Source organism: Equus asinus, chromosome 29, assembly GCF_041296235.1.
Source record: "Equus asinus isolate D_3611 breed Donkey chromosome 29, EquAss-T2T_v2, whole genome shotgun sequence".
Classification (NCBI taxonomy): domain Eukaryota; kingdom Metazoa; phylum Chordata; class Mammalia; order Perissodactyla; family Equidae; genus Equus; species Equus asinus.
Genome location: NC_091818.1, coordinates 44,936,184 through 44,955,934, shown reverse-complemented (window position 1 = coordinate 44,955,934; position 19,751 = coordinate 44,936,184). Strand labels below are relative to the sequence as shown.

The 19,751-nt window shown below is 54.3% G+C and overlaps 1 protein-coding gene across 2 annotated transcripts in view; it reads right to left on the bottom strand.

The window, feature by feature from the left end:
• Positions 1–19,751, bottom strand: part of ADARB2 (adenosine deaminase RNA specific B2 (inactive)) — a 467,604-nt gene that overhangs the window by 135,278 nt on the left and 312,575 nt on the right. The window contains exons 2-3 of one of the 2 annotated variants that reach the window (XM_070500989.1): positions 18,525–18,611; positions 10,211–11,079 (exon numbers count right to left, since the gene is read on the bottom strand). In XM_070500989.1, the coding sequence (XP_070357090.1) occupies positions 10,211–11,079; positions 18,525–18,611 (956 nt within the window). The remainder of the gene's footprint in view (positions 1–10,210; positions 11,080–18,524; positions 18,612–19,751) is intronic. The other variant, XM_070500990.1, reaches the window with a different exon arrangement.

The following is a 19,751-nucleotide window of genomic DNA, read 5'->3' as shown; positions in this document are numbered from 1 at the left end:
AACGAAACATGGTTCAGACATGGGGACTTACACTGGAGGCAGAAGACGGCTTCCACCCCCGCATTTATTTTAATTACAACCAGAGGGAAAAAGCTCTGCATTAAGAAAACGTCTCTCATGCTTGGTGTCTGTATGGTAATTTTTGTTCTGTAGGCTCATAACTTCGAGTACTTGAGTGAACTCACAATTCCGCTGAGTGCATTAATTTAGAGAAATGCATTTTAAAAATGTTTAATTGTGGTGCAATTGTTACAAACCATGGTTCTGCTTTCCATGCATCGCTAAGCTCTCACATGTGGGGATGAGGGGTGACAAGTGTGGAGGGAGGATAGGGTAAAGATCTGGGAACAGGAGCTCGTTTCTCCAAGCCGAGACATGAAGGGAAGTGACATTGTGAGCACAGGCTCCCCTCCAACGCTGGGACAACTGAAGTAGTCACTGCATTTTACTTAAAAATGCAGCCACCTGGGGCCAGGCCCATGGTGTAGTGGTTATGTTTGTGTACTCCGCTTCAGCAGCCTGGATTTGTGAGTTCGGATCCTAGGCATGCACCTACACCACCCTTCAGCCATACTGTGGCAGCGTCCCACATATAAAATAGAGGATGGTTGCTCCAGATGTTAGCTCAGGGACAATCTTCCTCAGCCAAAAAAATAAAAAAATAAAAAATTACAGCTGCCTAAAGAAAGAATGAGTCCTGAGAGGGATAAACAGGGTCTGGACACAGCTGAGTCCTTGCACTTGAGAATGTTCCAGAGTGTTTGAGTTTGAGGGTGGATAGAGGTATGAATTGCCTTGGGATGGGATCTATTTAAACAAATTTTAACATTCAGCCCATCCCCGGGCCTCATAAAGTATCTTTTGGTGCTAAGGAGACAAAGTGAGAGAAAAGAGTGTCAGAGGGAGAAGCACATGGGGATTTTCTCCCTAGTCTCTCTCCAGATGCCAGCATGTGGAGAGCAGGCAGGTCCCCAGGACCCGGACACGCCGACCCAGTTGCTCACAGAGCATCACCTGGTTGTCTCCCACCTGCCACGTCCTCAGTTCCTCCTTTGGTTTGGAAAGCTAGATTTCAGTGGAAAACCTCACTGGGCTGAGAAAAGCAGTTTCGGGCTAATGCTGCAGATTGCATGTCATTGTGGTGGCACATTTGTGTCTGTTTTCTCTTAAATGTCATCGGAAAGCGGCTGCTGGCACATTGCGCCTGTATGTGTATATGGGGCTGGCATACGGGTGCCTTGCACCCGGTTTATTTGCACAGAGTGTGAGAGCTGGAAGTGAACACCCAGCCTCAGTCCCTTCTTTCCAAGACGAGGAAACTGAGGCTGGGAGGAGCTGGTGGGTCCGTCAGCATCGCTGCCTCCTTCCCAGCCAGTCCAGCCCCAGCCCGGCACACGAGAAGCACCTCCCTCCCCCCAGAAACAGGAAGAGAGGAGCAAATCCACGTTTCTCTCTGAATGCTCACCCTGCCCCCTTCATGGCCTCCCGACGGCCAGTCACACTGAGGCCGCACACAACCCACAGCCGGCATCCCGGAGGAAGAATGACAGACCCTCAGGCGGTGATGACCTTGTGCCCAGGGCTGGTCAGGTACTTTACACCCATTAGCCCCTTTCATCTCCCCGCCCTTCCGTGAAGTGGACACTGTCATCTTCACCCCACTTCACTGGTCAGGAAACCAGGGCTCTGAGAGAGGAAGGGCTTGGATCCTCTGCAAGTGGGGCCCAGCGGTGGAAGCCGTGCCCACCCTCTCTTCCCCAAGAGAAGAGAAGAGGCCGGGTTCTCCTCCCGAGCCCAGGACGGCCACCTTGTCATCTCTCAGCTGACCTGAGGGAAATGCGAACTCCGGGACTCTTGGCCCAGGAGCCGGTTCCTAAGCTCAGCTCTGCACACTCGTTTGCAACGATCCCGGGGAAACGGAGGGCGCTTCCGTGGGGCCCAGCACACAGAGAGCGTTGCACAAATGTTTGCTGACACGGCGCTTATACAAGATTTACTCCCCTAGGGCCACATGCCCGCAGAGCACCAAATACGCTGCTCGCGTACACAGGATCGCTGAAAATGGGAACAGAGTAGGCTCGGGGTAACTGAAAAGTGGTGGGAAGGGAGAGGGAGAGGAGCGGAGAAGAGAAGGATGGAGAGACAGAGAAACAGAGAGGGAGGGAGAAAGAGAACTCGCATCCGGGACGCGCGCACAGGCTGCGGTGTAGGCGCATGCGCACTGGGTGAGGCCGGGGAGTGGGTGGGGAGGGGGGAGCGGCTGCAGAATCGCTTCCACAGGGAGAACATCCCTACTGCTTCTCAGCTCCCAGGAAACATCCTCGACGCTCCTCAAGGGGCCAGAGTTCCCCGAGTCACTCAAGTTTCCTCAGGAAGTGGTCCCAGGGGTCTGGGGTGTGGGTTCCCCAGATGGGCCCCAAATTGCAGAGCTCGGGTCTCCCACGAGAAGATCCCGCACCTGGCAGGGCAAGTGGTCAGAGGTCGGCCCCTGCATGGCACTTCTGACACCCTGGGGCGTCTAAGTGAGCCCATCGGGGGGTCTGCGTCACAGTCGGGTGACCCTCCCTGGCAATCCTGCTCTCATCCTTCATCCTTCACTCACCTTCTCCCTTCTCACCCCCAGAAACCGCCTGCACCCAGAACTCCATCTTAACAGCTGTTCCCCGGAACCTGAGCCGACACTGGAAGAAGCACAAGTTTAAGATCGTGAGGCCCAAGAGTGGCAGGGACAAGAGGCGGTCCAGGGTCCAAATGCCCTCTCTCGGACCCAGTTTGCATTCACCTCCACACACCGTCAACGTTGTTAGGGAGGTTGCAGGGCTGGTCAGCACCCCACGAAGCTTGAAGTGCCTGTGGAGCTCCCCACTCCACGATGACATCTAAGGGCCCACCTTCCCGAGCGTAACTCCTGGGGTCACGAGGGAGCAGAGACAGGCGAGCAAATGAAAATAGCCCAACACCCCCCACAGCACGAGGACAGTGCAGAGGGCTTGGTCACAGCTGGGCAAAGGAGCCCAGGGTCTGCAGGGATCCTGGGTCTTCAGGGAGCAGACCCTGGGTGGGTGGCAGAGGCAAATGGCAACCTTGGAACCCTCCCTCCCTCGTGTTTCTTCCTGGGTTGTTCCTGGGCTCCTTGCACCTGGGAGGCAGTTCTACCCTCTCTTGGGTGTTCCTTTTTGCTTTCTCTGGCTCGCTTACATGTTGGCATTCTCCCACTCGCCCTCTTTTCTGCTGTCTCTCTCCTTTTCAGTGTAACAATGTGTCCCCAAGGAAGAAGGGACCCAGCCATGCCAACAAAGCCTGCCGTCTGCACAGCAAAGCTGCAGCCTCTCTGCTGACAAAGCCGGGCTCCCCATGTGGGAGCTGTTGGCAAGCTCCCCGCCGCTTCGTAGGGGTCAGCCGAGGAGGGCTCACCTGACACAGAGGCCTCTGCCTCCCTGAGCTCTGGGGTGAGGACCCGGATCTGCGGGACACAATGCCATGGTGGGAGTGGGCCCCTCGCCCTAGGAACCCCCTTTCTGCTCACATGGCCAAGCTCTGTGATCCCTCAAAGTCAGTCAGCAAGCTCCTGTCTCCTGCTCACGTGTTTCTCTGTGTTTGGAACGAGCACCACGCACCTTGTGTCACTCCTACCGTGCCAAGTCACGCATTGCGTGTTGACGGAGTGTGTTCCGTTTCCTCGACAGGCCTGTAAAGGTGCTGGGGTCTTGAAGGATAGGCACTGAGGGCTCCTTCACTGCCCTGGGGACGTCTCTGTCCTCTTTGTGATCCTTCTCTTGGCTCCACACTCACCTGCTCGGCTCTGGGCAAAGGACGTGACTTTCCACACCTCAGTGTCCTATCTGTACAACGGGGATGTGCAAAGTCACCTCCAAGACTGGACGACGCTGGGATGTGCTCTTACATGTAAAGCACCTGGAATAACATGTGACACAGAGCAGGTGCCTGACGAACATTAGCTCCTCATGTCACTGCTGATCATCATCATCATCACTGTTGTTAGTAGTGGCCATCAGAATAGCGAGAGAAGTGGGAAAGCTTGGTTTCTAGACTCTGCCTAACTAATCGGCAGTCATACTAACTATAATAAAAAATGCCAAATGCAGGATTGGGAACAGGCTTAAATACATATTTAACTCTTCTTTCTTAAATTGCATGCAATTGTTTTAGAAGGAAGTAGGATGGCAGAGGCTATTGTATAAATGGATACTGTACATTGTAGGCACATTGTGTCAGCGTATGCTTGTAAGTGCATGATGTGTATACATTGTATAAATGCGTATCATAGGGGCCGGCCTGCTGGCACAGTGGTTAAGTGTGCACGTCCCACTTCGGCGGCCCAGGGTTTGCCAGTTTGGATCCTGAGTGCGGACATGGCACTGCTTGGCATGCCATAAAAAAAAAATAAATAAAGTAGAGGAAGATGGGCATGGATGTTAGCTTAGGGCCAGTCTTCCTCAGCAAAAAGAGGAGGATTGGCAGCAGTTAGCTCAGAGCTAATCTTTCTCAAAAAAAAAATGTGTATCATATAAATATATATTGTATATACATTGCACATTACATACGTTACGTATAAATGTATTGTCAAGCATCTAACAAGCCTTCAATGCCCTCATTAAGGAGGGTTTTTTAGAAGATTTTTCCCCATGTGATGACAGTGAAGTGACCTATCACTGTAGTCTCACTGTCAGTGCCTCTTCTGAGGAAAGAAGGAGATGAAGACAGCCCAGTGAAGCTCAGGGTCGGCTGGACCTGCGGGAAGGTGTCTTCCTTCTGTAAAAGGCCGCCTTTGCCTCCTCATGGACCACAAGAGGGTGTGTGGTCACAAAACCCAGGGGGAGTGGAGGTGTCGAAAGGAAGAAGGCCGCTTGAATAATTATGGCTCCACAAGGGCAGTGTGGTCACAGACGAGCAGGAAAACAATTACCGGGAGGCAGACAGGCTTCCGGGACCGCAGAGCCCCTGGGACCCCTACCGCTGGAGTTCAGAACCACAGCCGGAGGCCCAGAGAGGCAGGGCTGCCCCAGGGCTGCTGGTGGGAAACAGCAGAGCTTTACGTGCCCCCAGTGCTGCCTGGAAGCCTCGGCTCGAACAAGGTGCACCTGCCCGGGTGTTGGCAGCGTCTGCCCGAGGACACTTATCCGAGCCAGGAGGGTGACCAAGGACAGTTGGGGTTTGATTGTGTTTGTTTTGGGGGAACTCTTACGTGGTGACCATTTTAAAGCCCATTCTTAGGAAGGCATCACGATTCTGGATAACACAGCCATGTGCTTTCCCTCCTCTGTCTCCCTCCACCCTCCACCGGTGACACTGGCAGCTTGGGGACATCTCCGTGCTCTGAGCAGTACCAGGAGGTTGCGGGTGAGAACGCCATAGGCACCTGCGGCTGCCTCGGGGTGTCCTTGGGTACCAGCGTGGACAGCTTTAGGCTATTCCAAAGCCCCGTGTGTGTGGCTTCCACAGCTATTCATTTTTAATTTAAGACTATTTAAAATTTGAGGACCCCTCTACTGCTAATTTGTTATGGCAATATTAATTAACAGTTTTGCTTTATAGCAGTTAGGATGCTGCTTCTGTTGAGTAAGATAGATTAGCAGGAGTATGAGATTAGAAACACAATCTGTAAAGTGGCCAGAGGCAGCTGGGGGTCACCTTGGCGTTTGGGAGAAGGACAGCGTGTTTGTGCAAACATCCCATTAGCGTCCCGCAGAGCAGCTGCTGAGAAAGCAGAGGACTTCGTCCCCCTGGTCTAATTCTGCGGCTAATTCTGGGGGCAGATTCCGTGAAATGGGATCGTGTACGGGAGCTCTGATCCAAATTTACTATAAAATGCTGCAACTTTAAAAAAATTGTTCATTTCCATCTTGTTATCAATTCCCATGGTTTCTCCCTGTCCTGGCAGTAATAGCTACATGAACAGGGGACAGAGCAGGATGCGGGTCAGGCAAGCTTGGCTTGTGACAAATGGCCGGGACCGAAGCCTTGGGCGTGGGTTCCCTAAAAAAACCTCAAAAGGCTTCGTGGAAGCAACTAACCTTTATGACCAGTTTTGTTTTGTTTTTTAATTTTTTTTTTGGTTTGCTTTTTGGTGAGGAAGATTGGCCCTGAGCTAACATCTGTTGCCAATCTTCCTCCTTTTTTTTCTTTTTTTCTCCCCAAAGCCCCAGGACATAGTTGTGTATCCCAGTTGCAGGTCATTCTAGTTCTTCTATGTGGGATGCCGCCACAGCATGGCTTAATGAGTGGTGTGTAGGTCCGTGCCCAGGATCCGAACCTGTGAACTCCAGGCCACCAAAGTGGAGTGTCTGAACTTAACTGTCATGCCACCGGGCCAAGCCCCATAGCCAGTCTTTAAATGTGTTCCCTCTTACTCTGGGGGAAAAAACTGTTTTAATTGCTTTGACTAAATCTTTGAGACACTGTTAATACCACTGCAGCCTGACATACAAATTAAAAAAATAAATTAATAAAAAATAAAGGGGACCTTTAAGGTAAAAGAGCAACTTAGTAAACTTGTTTGTTCTCAAATGGGGGGCCGGGGTCCACGAGAGACCCCCCCTTTCCAGAGTTAGTATGACTTTTACTCACTTTCTTTACTCCCATCACAATGAACGCTCTTCTCTTCTCTGACCAGTTTCCATGGAAAGGAAGTGCTGAGATATAGGCCTCTCTGGTTGAATTGAGTGCTTTTATGAATTCAACTCTTTTCATGCAAGGGGTGGGAGGTGAACACTGAAGAGAGATGCAGATTTTGTGATTTCATCTATTTTTCTTTCTACCGTGATGTTTCCAGGTAATGAGTATTCATATTCTGATACGGTCTCATGATGACTTCCCAGGATCTTGGTAACCCAGGAGTCCTGTACCAGGAGGGTGCCCCAGCCACAGAACAGGAAAACATGAGGATTTGGGCTGCCTCCTGGTCAGCCTCGTTATCCTCATCTGATAACTTGTCACTGACATTTGCGGAGTGCCCAGCCTGTGTGTCTCTGTGTGAGCCTTACACACCCCACTCGTTCAGGTCTTTAAAGAATTTAACAGTCTTGGTCTCAACACTCTGGCTAAGAGACCTTAAGTCAGATCTCATGAAATTGAAGGAAAGTAGCTGGTCTGGTCCTGAGAAACACCCCTGGGTACAGGAAACGGTGAAAATTAGATCCTGGAGAAATCAACACCAGCAGTTTTAATCTTTATTGAGCATATTACTCTTGAGAACCTACTCTTTCAGAATCGACACTGGAAGCAATTCTCCACCGCTTTACCTTTACTGTTGGAAAGTGACTTGCTCCCTGCAGTCTTCCCCAGAAGGGCTGACTCCGAATTGTCTTAAGGACGGAGTGAGCACCAGCGGGCTGAGACCCCGCTCTGCAGGGTGAAGCCAAGAGCGGCCCCGAGATGGGGTTCCGAGTGGCACAGGTCACCTGACGGTGCGGCTCTCTGACGCACCTGCACGGGTCAGAAATGCAGCTCCAGGTCCTCACTTGTGCACCTGCTAGATTTCTTGCAGTAAGACCCACAGCGGCATTTGAAACACACTCCCCGAATGAAGGATTCACAATTGAAGATTTTCTCACTGAATATTACGTAGATAGGGCACCCCCACTAGGGAGGGTCCTGAAGCTCATTCACACGGACCAAGCCTTTGGTTCAAAGCATTAGACACAGACACCATCCCTTAGTTTGCTTCTGAGAACCAGACTCCTGGTTTATCGTCCTGCACACGGAGGACGGCTCTGTGTAGGGCAGAACCCAGACTTTGGGCAGAGAAGGTTAGCGTGGTCAGTACCCAAGTTCCAGAAATCGCGTTGCCCTGGCAGCCAGCGCTGATGCCATATTCCCCAGTGGACTCGAGCAGGGTCCTCTTGGCTCGGCAGTGGAGGGGGGACCGCATTTTCTGGGAGCCTAGGTGGGGTTCTTGGAACCCTGGCCAGGGCCCGGGGGTGCCTGGTGCAGGATAGGGAAAGGCCAGGCCTCAGGGGACTTAGAGCTCCAGACCAGTGCCAGCAGGATGAGCGTCTACATGGGCAAGAAGAACGCTGTGTAGACGGCACTGGGCACGGCAAGAAAGGACAGCAGCATTGACAGAGCTTCTTGGAATCTGCCTTTTAAAGTTCAGTCCCTGAATCCAGACCAGGATTCGAATTTAATAGGGCTGCTGATGGCACCCGGTCCTGAGTCCCCCGACCCACTCAGCCCCATCAGCCCCGGGTGCAGGGCGAGGGGACCGGGTAATGAGCTTCGGGGACGCAGTGCCTGGCATGATGGATGGCCCACAGCCCTCACGCCGCTCCTCGCCCTCCATCATCTGGTCGGGGTGGTTAGCGGACTGTCAGAGAAAAATAATTTAGCGGAGTGGCTTTAACTGATGTGCTGCCTTCTGGGGTCAAACGACTGTTACAAAGCACTCGAGCCGCCTGGTCCTGCATCCGGGGGCTCAGGGCTGACCACAGGCGAGAAAAGGGGGCTGGCCTAGGCTGGATGACATCCTCCAGCTTTCGCGTGGGGTGGGGTGAGAGGGCGTGGGAAGAGGAGAGCCGTGTTTCCTACCAACCAGGAAAACGCCGGCTGTGGGGGGTGGCTCCTGAAGCCTCAGGCTGGACGCTGAGAGGGATGCACCGTGGCCACCATGGGGGGACCCGCTCCGGGATGGCGGCGAGAAGACAGGTGACGTCGAGGCCTGGCAGCCTGGGCACTCATCCGGGCTGCGGGGCACAATGGAGGGTTTAGGTTATGGATAACGAAGAAGCAGGATAGGGAGGAAAAAGAGGGGAAACGGGAGCAGATGGAGGCTTGGAAGAGGGAAGTACGGTTCCCTGACTTCCGGCCGGGAGGGGCTCGAGGACTTAGACCTATCTGAGCTTTGCTGCAAACATCAATTTTCCTTGGATTGTGTGTTATTCGAGGGTGGGTTGAAAGGCAAGACGGATGAGCTTATGGTCTAAACCCCTCCAACCCACTCCGTAGATTTTTCATTGAATATTTGAAAATAAATGAGGGAATTAGGGGCAGACACAGCAGGAGAAACAGCCGTCCCCTGACTGGGGCTCCTTGTTAAGCAGGATCCCCCCTCCCTTGACCAAACCGTGAGGGGCAGACCACGCTCTCCCTTGCCAGTTGTCCCTGCTGAGACATTCATTGAATGAATGAATGAATGCATGCGTGCTTGCTCCTAGCTGTGACTCAGCAGCAGGGGTCTGTCCACACCATTTTGCTGGGTCGCTGTGGGGTGTTCCGTGTGCTACCTGAGGTCCGGGCGGCACCCTGTGTTCTTTAGCAGACCCGCCACCTCCCCAGGCCATGGCAGACTCTCTCCTGGGTGCTGTGAGGACCAAGCCGCGGCAGCAACAGCTGACAGGTCCTGGGTCCTCATCCTGCATCCCGCTCCCCTCCCGCCTCCTATGTAGAGTGTTTCCTTCCACCCTTGGCACCAAAAGTGCAGAAGGATAATTTCTTGAATCTAATACACTAGCGATGCCCATGAATAACTCTCAGAAAGGTAAGAGAAAAGATAATTTTCACAAATAAGCCGTTACCGGACACACAGGATGAGGTTGTTTTAAAAGGGTGTGAGAATAGTTCCTGACACGTGGGCGGGGCTGCAGAAACGTCCCTCGAAGGAACGAGGGTGAACTAGTGTCAGAGGCACCGGTCCCTCTGGCTCCCTCGGGCAACCCCCCAGACACGCCACCCGCCCCGCCTCCCATGGTAATCACTGGATGAAACGATTCACATTCATCTGCTCTCTCCGGGCTCCCCAGCTGGAAACTCAACCCGAACCACGACCCAACACACGCATTTCGCCTTGCGCTCCTCTCCCGCGGCCGCAGCCGGCACAGCCACCAGGTGGCCGAAGGGCCTGGTAAACTCGAGTCCTGGGGCGCCATCCTCCCTCCATAGACCGCTGCCCCGCCCCGCCCGCTCCTGCCCCGAGTCCGGCGGCGTCCTCGCCTCATCACCCGGTCCCTTAGCGCTCCCTTTACCTTGGCCACGTCCGAGAGTGGCCTTCTGTCTGTACCTTCCCACGCCTCTCTCTCCAAAGGCTCGAGAGCCACTCCTAGGGAGGCTGGGAGCGGGGCCTTTGGTGGGAGGGCGAGGGCCGCTCCCCACCCACCGTGGCTGGAGCGGAGGGGTCCGCCCGCCGCCCCGTCACCCCCACGCCTCCGCGCATCCCGGAGAAGCCACCTGCGGGCGGCTACCTGCGAATTCTCACCTGCAGCAGGAGGCGGCTCCCACTCCTGCTGGGGACGTGGCCGGGCAGCCGGATGTCGAAGAGGGCCTGGAGAGCCGCCTGCGCCGCCTGTCCCTTGGCCAGCTTCTTGCTGCGACCCGAGCCTTCGAACGTCCTCCCGTCCACGCGCACGGCCATCACGAAGCGCTTGGCGCGCTGCCGCTCGGCCGGCTCGGCGAGGCACACGTAGTGCAGGCCGGCGCGCAGCTCGTTCAGCAGCACCACCGGGTTGCTCTCGCCCGGGCGCGCCAGGTCCAGCGTGCGGCACAGCAGCCGTCCCCGCCGGCAGGCCGCGGGCAGCAGCTCGGCGTCGGCGGCGCGGCGGCCCGGGCAGCCCTCGCGGGGCGCCGCCGGCTCGAACTCCTTGAAGAGCGTGTCGGGGAAGTCGGCCTGGTCGGAGGTGAAGTCCGTGCAGGGCCCGGCGCCGCCGCCCATGGCCAGGTGGGCCTGGCAGGCATTGGGGAACTGCACGAAGGACCGCAGGGCCAGCTCGGCCGCGCGCATCTTGGCCTTCTTCTTGGTGGGCCCCGTGCCCTCGAACGTGAGCCCGTTCACCTCCACGGCCACGGCGAAGACGGGCGCGTGCACCGGGCCGGTCTGGGACACCATCCGGTACTGCAGGCCCGGCCGCAGCTCGTGCAGCTGGACCAGCGCGTTCTTGGGCGTCACCGACCACGACAGCTTCTTCCAGATCAGCTGCAGTTTGCAGAGGTGGCTGCCGTTGCCCTCCTCCAGGGGCCTTTTCCTCTTCACGCCTGGCGGCCCGCTGCGGACCCTGTCGCCCTGGGGCAGCGGCCCCGCCTCCAGGTTGCTCACGTTGCGGTTTTCCTTCACGTCTGCGCTGCTGGTACCTGCAGGTGAGAACAGACAGCCGTGACCCAGGGCGCCGGCAGCTCGCCGCTGGTGACAGATACTACTGGGGATGACCGCACTGCGACCCTGACCTCGATGCGTCAGCCCTAGCCGCCAGCGCAGCCAACCAGGCTCACGAGTCGGGCTCCCCAGCTGGCGCCCACAGGAAGGGGACAGAGAAGTTACTATGGACCCGTGAAAGTGGGGCCCAACGCCCAGAAGGAGGAACGACAGGCAGTCCTGAGCGGTTCCTGGAGAAGAGAGTGGGGAGTGGACGGGGACGAAGGTTGTGTCCCACTGGCACTGCTCCCACCTGTGGCTCTGAGTGTCACAGTGACACCACGGTGCTGAGCCCAGGCACCCTGCCCTCCTCCCAAAGCTGCCCCCCAAACCGGATGAACGCGCACCCCCTCTCTATCTATGGCCCTGGGCAGTGCTGAGGGTCAGGGCGGCCTTCCCTGCGTGCAGGACGGTAATAAATTGTGGGGACATCGCACACGCATCGCTGCCCGGCACTTATACACTTAATGAACCAGATCTGCGCGCTTCAATGTGGGTGAATCTCCGAAATACAATGTCAGAGGACAAAAGCAACTTGCAGAGTCCACAGAGCGCGGGGAATCAATGGTGTGAAGTATAAACACAGACTCCACGTATCTGCGGGTGCTCTGACACATGGAGAAGCCGACATCCACCTGCCCCGAGCTGAGGAGGCGGATGGGTCATGGGTGGGCACGATGGCTTCACTTGCATCCGGTATGTTTTATTTCTTGTGCAAGAAAGGAACCGAAGTAAATTCAGCAAAACTATCATTTGCTAACTGTGGGTGGTGGATGCGTGTAACAATGATTTAACTTTTCTGGACTGGCCATCTTGGGCCTCTCTGCCGGTAAAGCAGCTCCATTTAGAAAACCTCGGCCGTGGAGCGTCCCCCTGGCCACAGGCGAGGCCCTGTTGGCTCTGCTGGCGAATGTGTGTCTGGAAGGCTAACCCTCAGTTTCCTAGGGACCCTCTGAAGAGGACGATGCTGAGACCCTTGGACCCTCACATTGGAACCTTCCTTGCTCCTCAGACCCGCTCTGGGTGGGGGTGGCACCACCTTCTTCCAGGAGAGCACCCGAGGCCCGAGGGGCTGCGGGGTTGCCCCGAGGTCAGGCGGAGGTTAAGCAGTAGAAATGGGATTGCATCCTGGTATGTTTGCTGTCGTGTGAAGGTGATTTTATGGAAATGAATGGTTCCATCCTTTTCTTGGTCATTTCCAGGGACACCCTATTCTGGGCTCTGGGGAGAGAATGAGGACGCCGAGCATCAGCTGCCACCAGTGTTTGGATGGACGAGGGAGCTGAGACAGCTGGGCCGGGCCCGGCCAGGCAGGACCACCACAGACGACCCTTTAAGCCCTCCGGTTTCTCCGTGGGAACCTTGAGTCACGGGCTCTGGGGCGGCTCTGTGCAGATCGTGAGTTTTTTTCTTGCTAAACAAGTGGGAACTGGAGGTGATTTTTACAGCTGGCCCACAGCCTAGAATGGATATGAGTGCTGGTCCTCCTTGCTCCCCGAAGTCAAGCAGCGGGGAGACCCGGCCCACTTGCCTCTCAGGGCGGCTGCTGGGGAATAAGAGCAGAAAGGCACAGTTTCACGGCACAGAGGCGCCTGGGAGAGGTGCCCTCCGCTGGAGATCGCTCTTTCTAGGTCTCACGGCTCTGTGGCCTCCAGCTCTGGGCGCGCCCTGCCCACCACCATCTCCTCTGGAGGGAAGGGCCCACCGGGAGGGTGTGCCCGTCGGAACCTCCAGCCTCTGATCTGAAAGTGTCCTCTGTTTGCTGAAACCTCGGCTGCTCACGAGGGTAGTTCTTTCAGCTACGAGGTGATTCTGCTGGTGTTTTCTCCGGCAGTTTGCTTCCATAAAATATTAGGTTGGCAGAGGTAATTTTGTTCAAAAGCATGAACCTGGGTTTTATAAGTGAGAGGTGGAAGACATTCATTTATGGTTGATTTTAGTAGAAATAATTACCTTCCACATATCAAGTACTGAATGAGTCCCAGCCTCTCTTGCTAATCGTTCTCGGTCTTGGGCATGCACACAGCACAGAGATGTGTCACTCAGGGTCCGAGATTTGGGGTGAGGGTAGCAGATCAGATTCACCACGCGGTTTCCCAAATTGAACATAAAGATGGAAAAAAAATAACATGCCAACCCCAAAGCCACATGCCAGATTGCCTAGAAATTGCTGGAGCTCTGTAATTTCTTATCGATTTCTCGCAACGTGGGGATTGAGTGAACCTGTCGTGTGATTAAAGTGGCCGGTGTATGGATGACCTCGGCTGCCTTTCGAGGTGGAAGGTTTATCTTGGAGAAACAGCTGATGCCTCCCCCACCTGCACTGAACTCACCTCCGCGCTCTCCCCTCCCACAACTTGCCATGTCCCATGACCGTCGTTACGACAGTTTGCCACGGCACGAGCCACAGTGGTCAGAGTGTGGCATGAAGACCCCTCCGGTCATAATCATCGATTAATAATAATTGATACAAAAGCAGGTTTCCGGGCCTTATCCAACTGTGTTTTGTCCTGTCTCTGGTGGGCTCCGCCTTCTTTCTGGGAGTCGGCTCCAGGCCCCACGGACAGTGTGAGTGCTGGCTTGTCGTCTCTGCAGTGTGGGCGGGTGCTGGGTGCTGGTGCCGAGCGGTGCTCGAATGGAACAGCCACCCTGGGCTTCGGTGAGGATCCGTGGAGATAACGTAGGAAGACTTCGTTCTTCGGGATCTGTAGACTTGGCAGGCTCTGGACTGAGCGCCTCCTTGCTATGATGACTGACCCTGCCCCAAAGAGGGAGGAGGTTCCGAGCCTGTGAGGGGCGGGAGAGGAGAGGGTGGGCCCCGGGCTGCAGGGCCTGATTACACAAGATTCCTTACTATTCCTTGTACCCTTGGCACAGGTCGAACGGACTGTTCACACCAGGATGTAAGGAGTAGTGGTCCTTAATTCCACTCTGGAATTCCTTCTCCGGATAACATTCCCGCAGTCACAGCTCGGAGACTGCAGTATGTGAAGCTGGAGTCGCTCTGCCAGACTCGCCTTCTCAGGTGAGTGACCGGACACCTGCACGGGAAGGTTCGTCTAAGGGTTTACCTCTCCCCCACTAGCACTGTCTCTCTGTCTGCCCGTCTGTCCCTCTGTCTGTCTCTGTCTGTGCTCACACAGCCCTGGGACCTCAGCCCTGCAGGGGAATTCCAGGAAGTGGAGAGGGAGCAGAGTGGTGTGCTGGGTTTGGGGGCCCATGGCAGCTCCCCGGACTCCATCTGGGGCTCACGTCGTGTTCTTTCCTCCTTGGAAAATTTCTGCCTTGGATCCCAAATGCCTTCCCTCAATGAAGCCCACTCTTGAGGAAGCTGTGTGCACGTCCTGTGGGCACGTACCCTGTGCCCGCACTGGCGTGTTGCTGTGTGGCACACGGCAAGTCCCCTGACCTCGACTGTCTAACAAGAGGCGTCTGTGGGCTGCGACCTTTACGAGGCCTCTGCGGACAGCACTGGGTTTTCAGACGGTTGCATGTGTCCTTCTATTGTGGAAACTGGAAAAAAGCAGACAAGTGACTTCCTGCCCCATTGGACAAGAGCCACAGGTGCAGCGAGGGGACGGTCCCCACGGATCCGAAGGCTGCCAGGCACCAGGAGAATGTCCGAGTCAGAGAGACACGTGGAAGGAAAGGTACACGAAATCAGTTCCATTCTGCTTCTCTCACACATGCGTCATCTCTTGAGCCCTGTCTCTTTTTTGACAAAAAGTGTCAGCAGATGCAGGGCCATATCTGAAGGTCCAGCGCATAAAAGAATTGCATTTTGGGGAGAAAGAGCAGAATTTTATATTGGCATGGGTGTGGCTAAACTTTCATCTTCCGGGTGAAATGCGTTCCTCCAGAGTTGAGTTCTAGGCTGCTTTGTGCGTCGGCTGCCACCTCCTGGGGATTGTCGTTCTGCTGGAAGTGTGGGTGTCTGTCCCTGCCTGTGTGCACGTATGTGCGTCTCCTTCCCCCACTGACTCCCTCCCGGGGCCAGCGTTGTCTGGTCGTTATGCAGCCAGACGTCTCGAAGTTGTCACATCATTGAAGATTTTCAGCACTGCATCGCTAATAATGACACTGCGGTGTCTGCAGGTGGCAGGGGGCCAGAAAACCCCCCCATCCAGAGAAGCAGCTGTGTGGCCTGCCACGTCCACATCAGCCAGTGCCAGCTGACAGGAGCCGGTCTCTGTTCACACGGGGAGGAGGTCTTGCTGCTTTGGGCGTTGGAAGGGGTATGGAAGGGGTGCTGGGGCACAGGGAGGTGCCAGCCGCACAGGCCTGCTGTCTCAGTTACAGAAGGCGCCTGGTCCTGGTCCTGGCGTTACCGGTGATGCACAGGCCTCACGGCAGTGGCTCTCGGATCAGGCTTGGCATCAGGCAGAAGATGGCTTCCTTGCAAAGGCTTGTCACACACCATCCCGGAGCTGTGCCTGCCATGCACCTGGCTGAGGGTCGAGTGGGCGGGCCTCCCTCCCTCTGGACCTGTGCAAACAGCGTGGACTTGGCAGTCCTGTGGCCCTAGCTGGGAGTGGCTCTTCAGCCCCTCCTTGTGACCCCTGGGTCAGTAGTAGCCACAGACAGGGTGGGGCTCGGCAGTGATTCACTCCTTCTGATGTTCAGAGAAGAAAGCTTTCAGAGTTACCCGAAGTCTTAAAAATGTGGCATTGTCCCTGAGACTCAGCCAAATCCACCCTACTGATGGCTGATCCAGCTGGGCTCACAGGCACCGCCTTCTCTCAGCCAGAGTCTCTGTCCAGTGCTGACCCCCGATCCCAGCCCAGCCCTTGACACCAGGGGCTCAAGCTCCAGGGACAAGTGAGTGTTGACAGCCAGGGCCATGGGGCCGCGGGGCAAGCATGGCGATGTCCTGAACCGTGAAACTCCATCCATGGGCAGGGTCAACGGGTCTTCATGTGACACCAACCCAGGTGTTCCCATGCACAGGGTTATGAACAAAATGAAAACGGGACACTCCAAAGCAGGCCTACGTTTGCATCTACCTGCACACAAGCATATACACAACACATACCACACACAGCGTGTACACACACACACACACACACACACACAGAGAACATAGATCACACATACAACACACACACACACAGAGAACATAGATCACACATACAACACACACACACACAGAGAACATAGATCACACATACAACACACACACACACAGAGAACATAGATCACACATACAACACACACACAGAGAACATAGATCACACACACAACACATACATGCATCACACACGTCACACACAGAACATAGATCACACGTCACACATACACCCTCCCTCCTTTTGTATCGTCGGGCGGCATTTGGGCACAAACAGCCAGGGCCATATCGGCAGTACTGTGTTAAATATCAAGCCAAGTGCATTAATTGGGAGGTTTATCTTTGGACAATCTATGAGAACGGGGTTTTCTAAGTGAATCAAGAGCATGTATTACAAAGGGGGATGACTAATCCACTGATAGAAAATGAGATTTTCTGAGTATTTCAAAGGCATTTTAACATGTAACAAACAATTAAAAGTCCTTCTTATCTGTAAGTTTCTACCTTGTAGCCAGTGAGCTGAGTTGGGGAAACAGCCTTAATTTTAGGTATTAGCTGCCTGGATGGAGCGCCTGCCTGCTCCAGGGCCAGCCTGAACCGCCTTCGCACGTTATCCAGCTTCATTCTGACCTCGGCTCCATGATTGGGGTCACAGTACTCTCCCTGTCTCATGGATGATGAGGCACTGACCTCAGAATGTGGAGCTTCGTGGCCCGTGGTTGGGTTGGGGTCAGAGCAGGAGATCCCATGGGAAGGTCTGGCCCCCCTGGGCTTCTGTGTTCCCAATTGTCCTCGCGTCAGAAGCTGTGCTATTGGAAGGGGAGGAGAGGCTCCCATATGGGAGACTAGACTCACCCGCAGTCCAGCAGCTTGAGGTGGGAGGAGGAGGAAACAGTCAGGTTTTATTCCTCAAGGCATTTATTCCATGCGTGTTATCAAATAACACGTTTGTCCACATGTCCAGTCCAGCTTGGGGCTTGTGTGTGTGTGTGTGTGCAGGCTGTGTACGTGCTTTTACATGTGTATATATCTGTGTGTGTGTGTGTGTATATATCTGTGTGTGTGTGTGTGTGTGTGTGTATTCCAGATTTCTGAAGTAGCTCTCCATGAACTAAGTCCTAAACTTTGCAGTTTAGACCATGAGAAGACAGAAAGCACCGTTTGTCAAGGTTCCACTGGACCATGTGCTGTGTTGAGGAAGGAGAACCACGTTCTGACCCCAAGTGGACTTTCCTCTCACCCTCTCTGCCTTTGCTTCCTCATCGAGGAATGGGGCATCAAGCTGGAACATCCCCAAGGTTTGCTCGCTTCTGACATTCGGTGATTTCACGACTTTGCTTTTGTGGAATAAGCCAGGGTTATAACCTCAGTTTCCTGTCTTGTTGATAATTATGTTGTCTGGGAAGGGAATGTGTTGTGTTTCTTAAAAGCTGATGGCAAAATGGACAATATTTCCACTGTTGCTTCTTGGTCAAAACAACGATGCTAACGACCATCAGTAGACATCTGCCACCTCCCCCTCCTGGGACAGCCAGCACGTCCTTAACTCCCTTTGGTGGAAAAGGTGAACCATCTGTTAGGTGATGTGGAAATGCAAGAGGAGTCCACGTGGTCCCAAATGCCTCATCCCCCTCGTTTAAAAGCTTGGCAATGTGTTCCACCCAGAGTAGCTGTGACGCACGCCAGACACGCCCAGGACTCTCTCCCGCACACACACCAGCCCTGTCTCCTCCGGGGTCTCCCCAGACTCTGAGCAGGGGAGGCTGTTCAGATCCCCTCCCTCAAACCAGGATTTTCTGTCCCCACACCACACTGCCTTGGTGTCTCTCCAGTTTCAAGTGCCAGAAGTGCTGCCTCCACAGGCGGGCACCCATCCAGCTCTCTCCTTGTTAAATGATTGTACAAACTGTTCAGAGAGACTGTGCTCATTTTTCTTATTCCTTTGCTTTTGGGTTTGAAGGGGAAAACAAAGGGAAGAGAGGACGGATAGTGCCAGGAAACTTTTTTTCTACAGTCCCTGGAGTTCTCAATCACACGGTTACTGCCAATATTTTCCTACCACTCAGGTGAGGACAGGATTCCAGGCGGGGATGGGTTTCCAGGTGGAGAAGGGATTCTTGGTGGGGAAGGGATTCCGGGGGGGAAGGATTCCGGGTGGGGATGGGATTCCGGGTGGGGAAGGGATTCCGGGTGGGGATGGGATTCCGGGTGGAGAAGGGATTCCGGGTGGGGATGGGATTCCGGGTGGGGAAGGGATTCCGGGTGGGGATGGGTTTCCAGGTAGGGATAGCATTCCAGGTGGGGCTGGGATCTGCTTACTGAGAGTGTCTTCATCCTCGGTGTTTGTGGCCCCGGGGCTTAAGTGCTTGAAGGGAGCGATGAAGGCTGACAACATGCTTACTTTGTCTGGAAAGAAAAGAAGAAGAGGAAACGCACTTTTGACATCAAGTTTCAGAAAAACTCAGCGCTTTTATGTGTTCTTATTACCAAGAGTGTGGACAAGGGAGGTTGAAAGGTCACTTTGGTTGCAGCCACTTCATTCTGGTTCAGTCTTTTATTGCATTTCTGACAGCATTTTATCAAACTCCTCTCTCCCTTCAATTTTAAACTTCATGATTTCCATCTTCCTTCTTTTCTTATTTTTGGCATCTCGCTCCTCTAGTTCCTTGTCCCTCAAAACTTGGGGTCATCATCTTGGGGCAACCACCTTGCTTAAGCGTACAGGATGCTGGGTGGGCAGAGCCTGCAGACGGGGGTCATTTCACAGACAGGAACTAAGGCAAGTAGAAAATTCTGCAGTTAAACGAGAATCGTGCAAATAAAGCCAAGACTGTTTTTCCCATTAGTGGAGAACTTGCTTTGTGGGCTTCAAGTGCATGAAAAAGTAGAATGATCAAAACTGTAAAATCTCCTTAGTGCATGTTTGAGCAGAAGGAGTAGGGGGAGGAGGAGGAATGTCTGGTGGAGAAGGAGCTGAGGGCTCTGAGCGGTTCTTCCCGGTAAAGGGACGTACAATTGAAGCAGGGAAAGGAGTCCTGGGCGGGGGGGGGGAGGGGGGGTTGCCTCCTGCCTGCATCCCCTGTAGAGGGTAAGTAGAGGCAGGAGCACTCTGGTGTCCTGGGTGCCAGACCAGCCCAGGGTGGGAAATGGACCTGTGTGGGAAGTGCCACTTGTGACTGTGGTCTCAGCAGTTTCTCTCTTAAACAGAGAGATTAAGGAATTGTAGGTCGGAAGTATAATCGGGAGAAATGAAAAAATGACTAATAAAGGGAGTTGAAAGAAAAGGTCCTTGTTTTAGAGATTCCACAGACTGAATTGAACCACGGAAGTTAGGAGTGCTTGTGCCCGAGCAGAACTTCCTCGAGGGCAGACGAGAGCCCGCCTGGGACACACCACATGGAGCCCGCACTCAGTCCCAGATCCCTGCCTCTCACGTCCTCATCCCCTGCAAGGCTGAGCAATTTGTTATATGCCACGTGCATCTTGACTGCATTATTAAAAGCCACAGCTGGAAATGTCGCCATGCTTGTCCACCGTGGTCCGGGG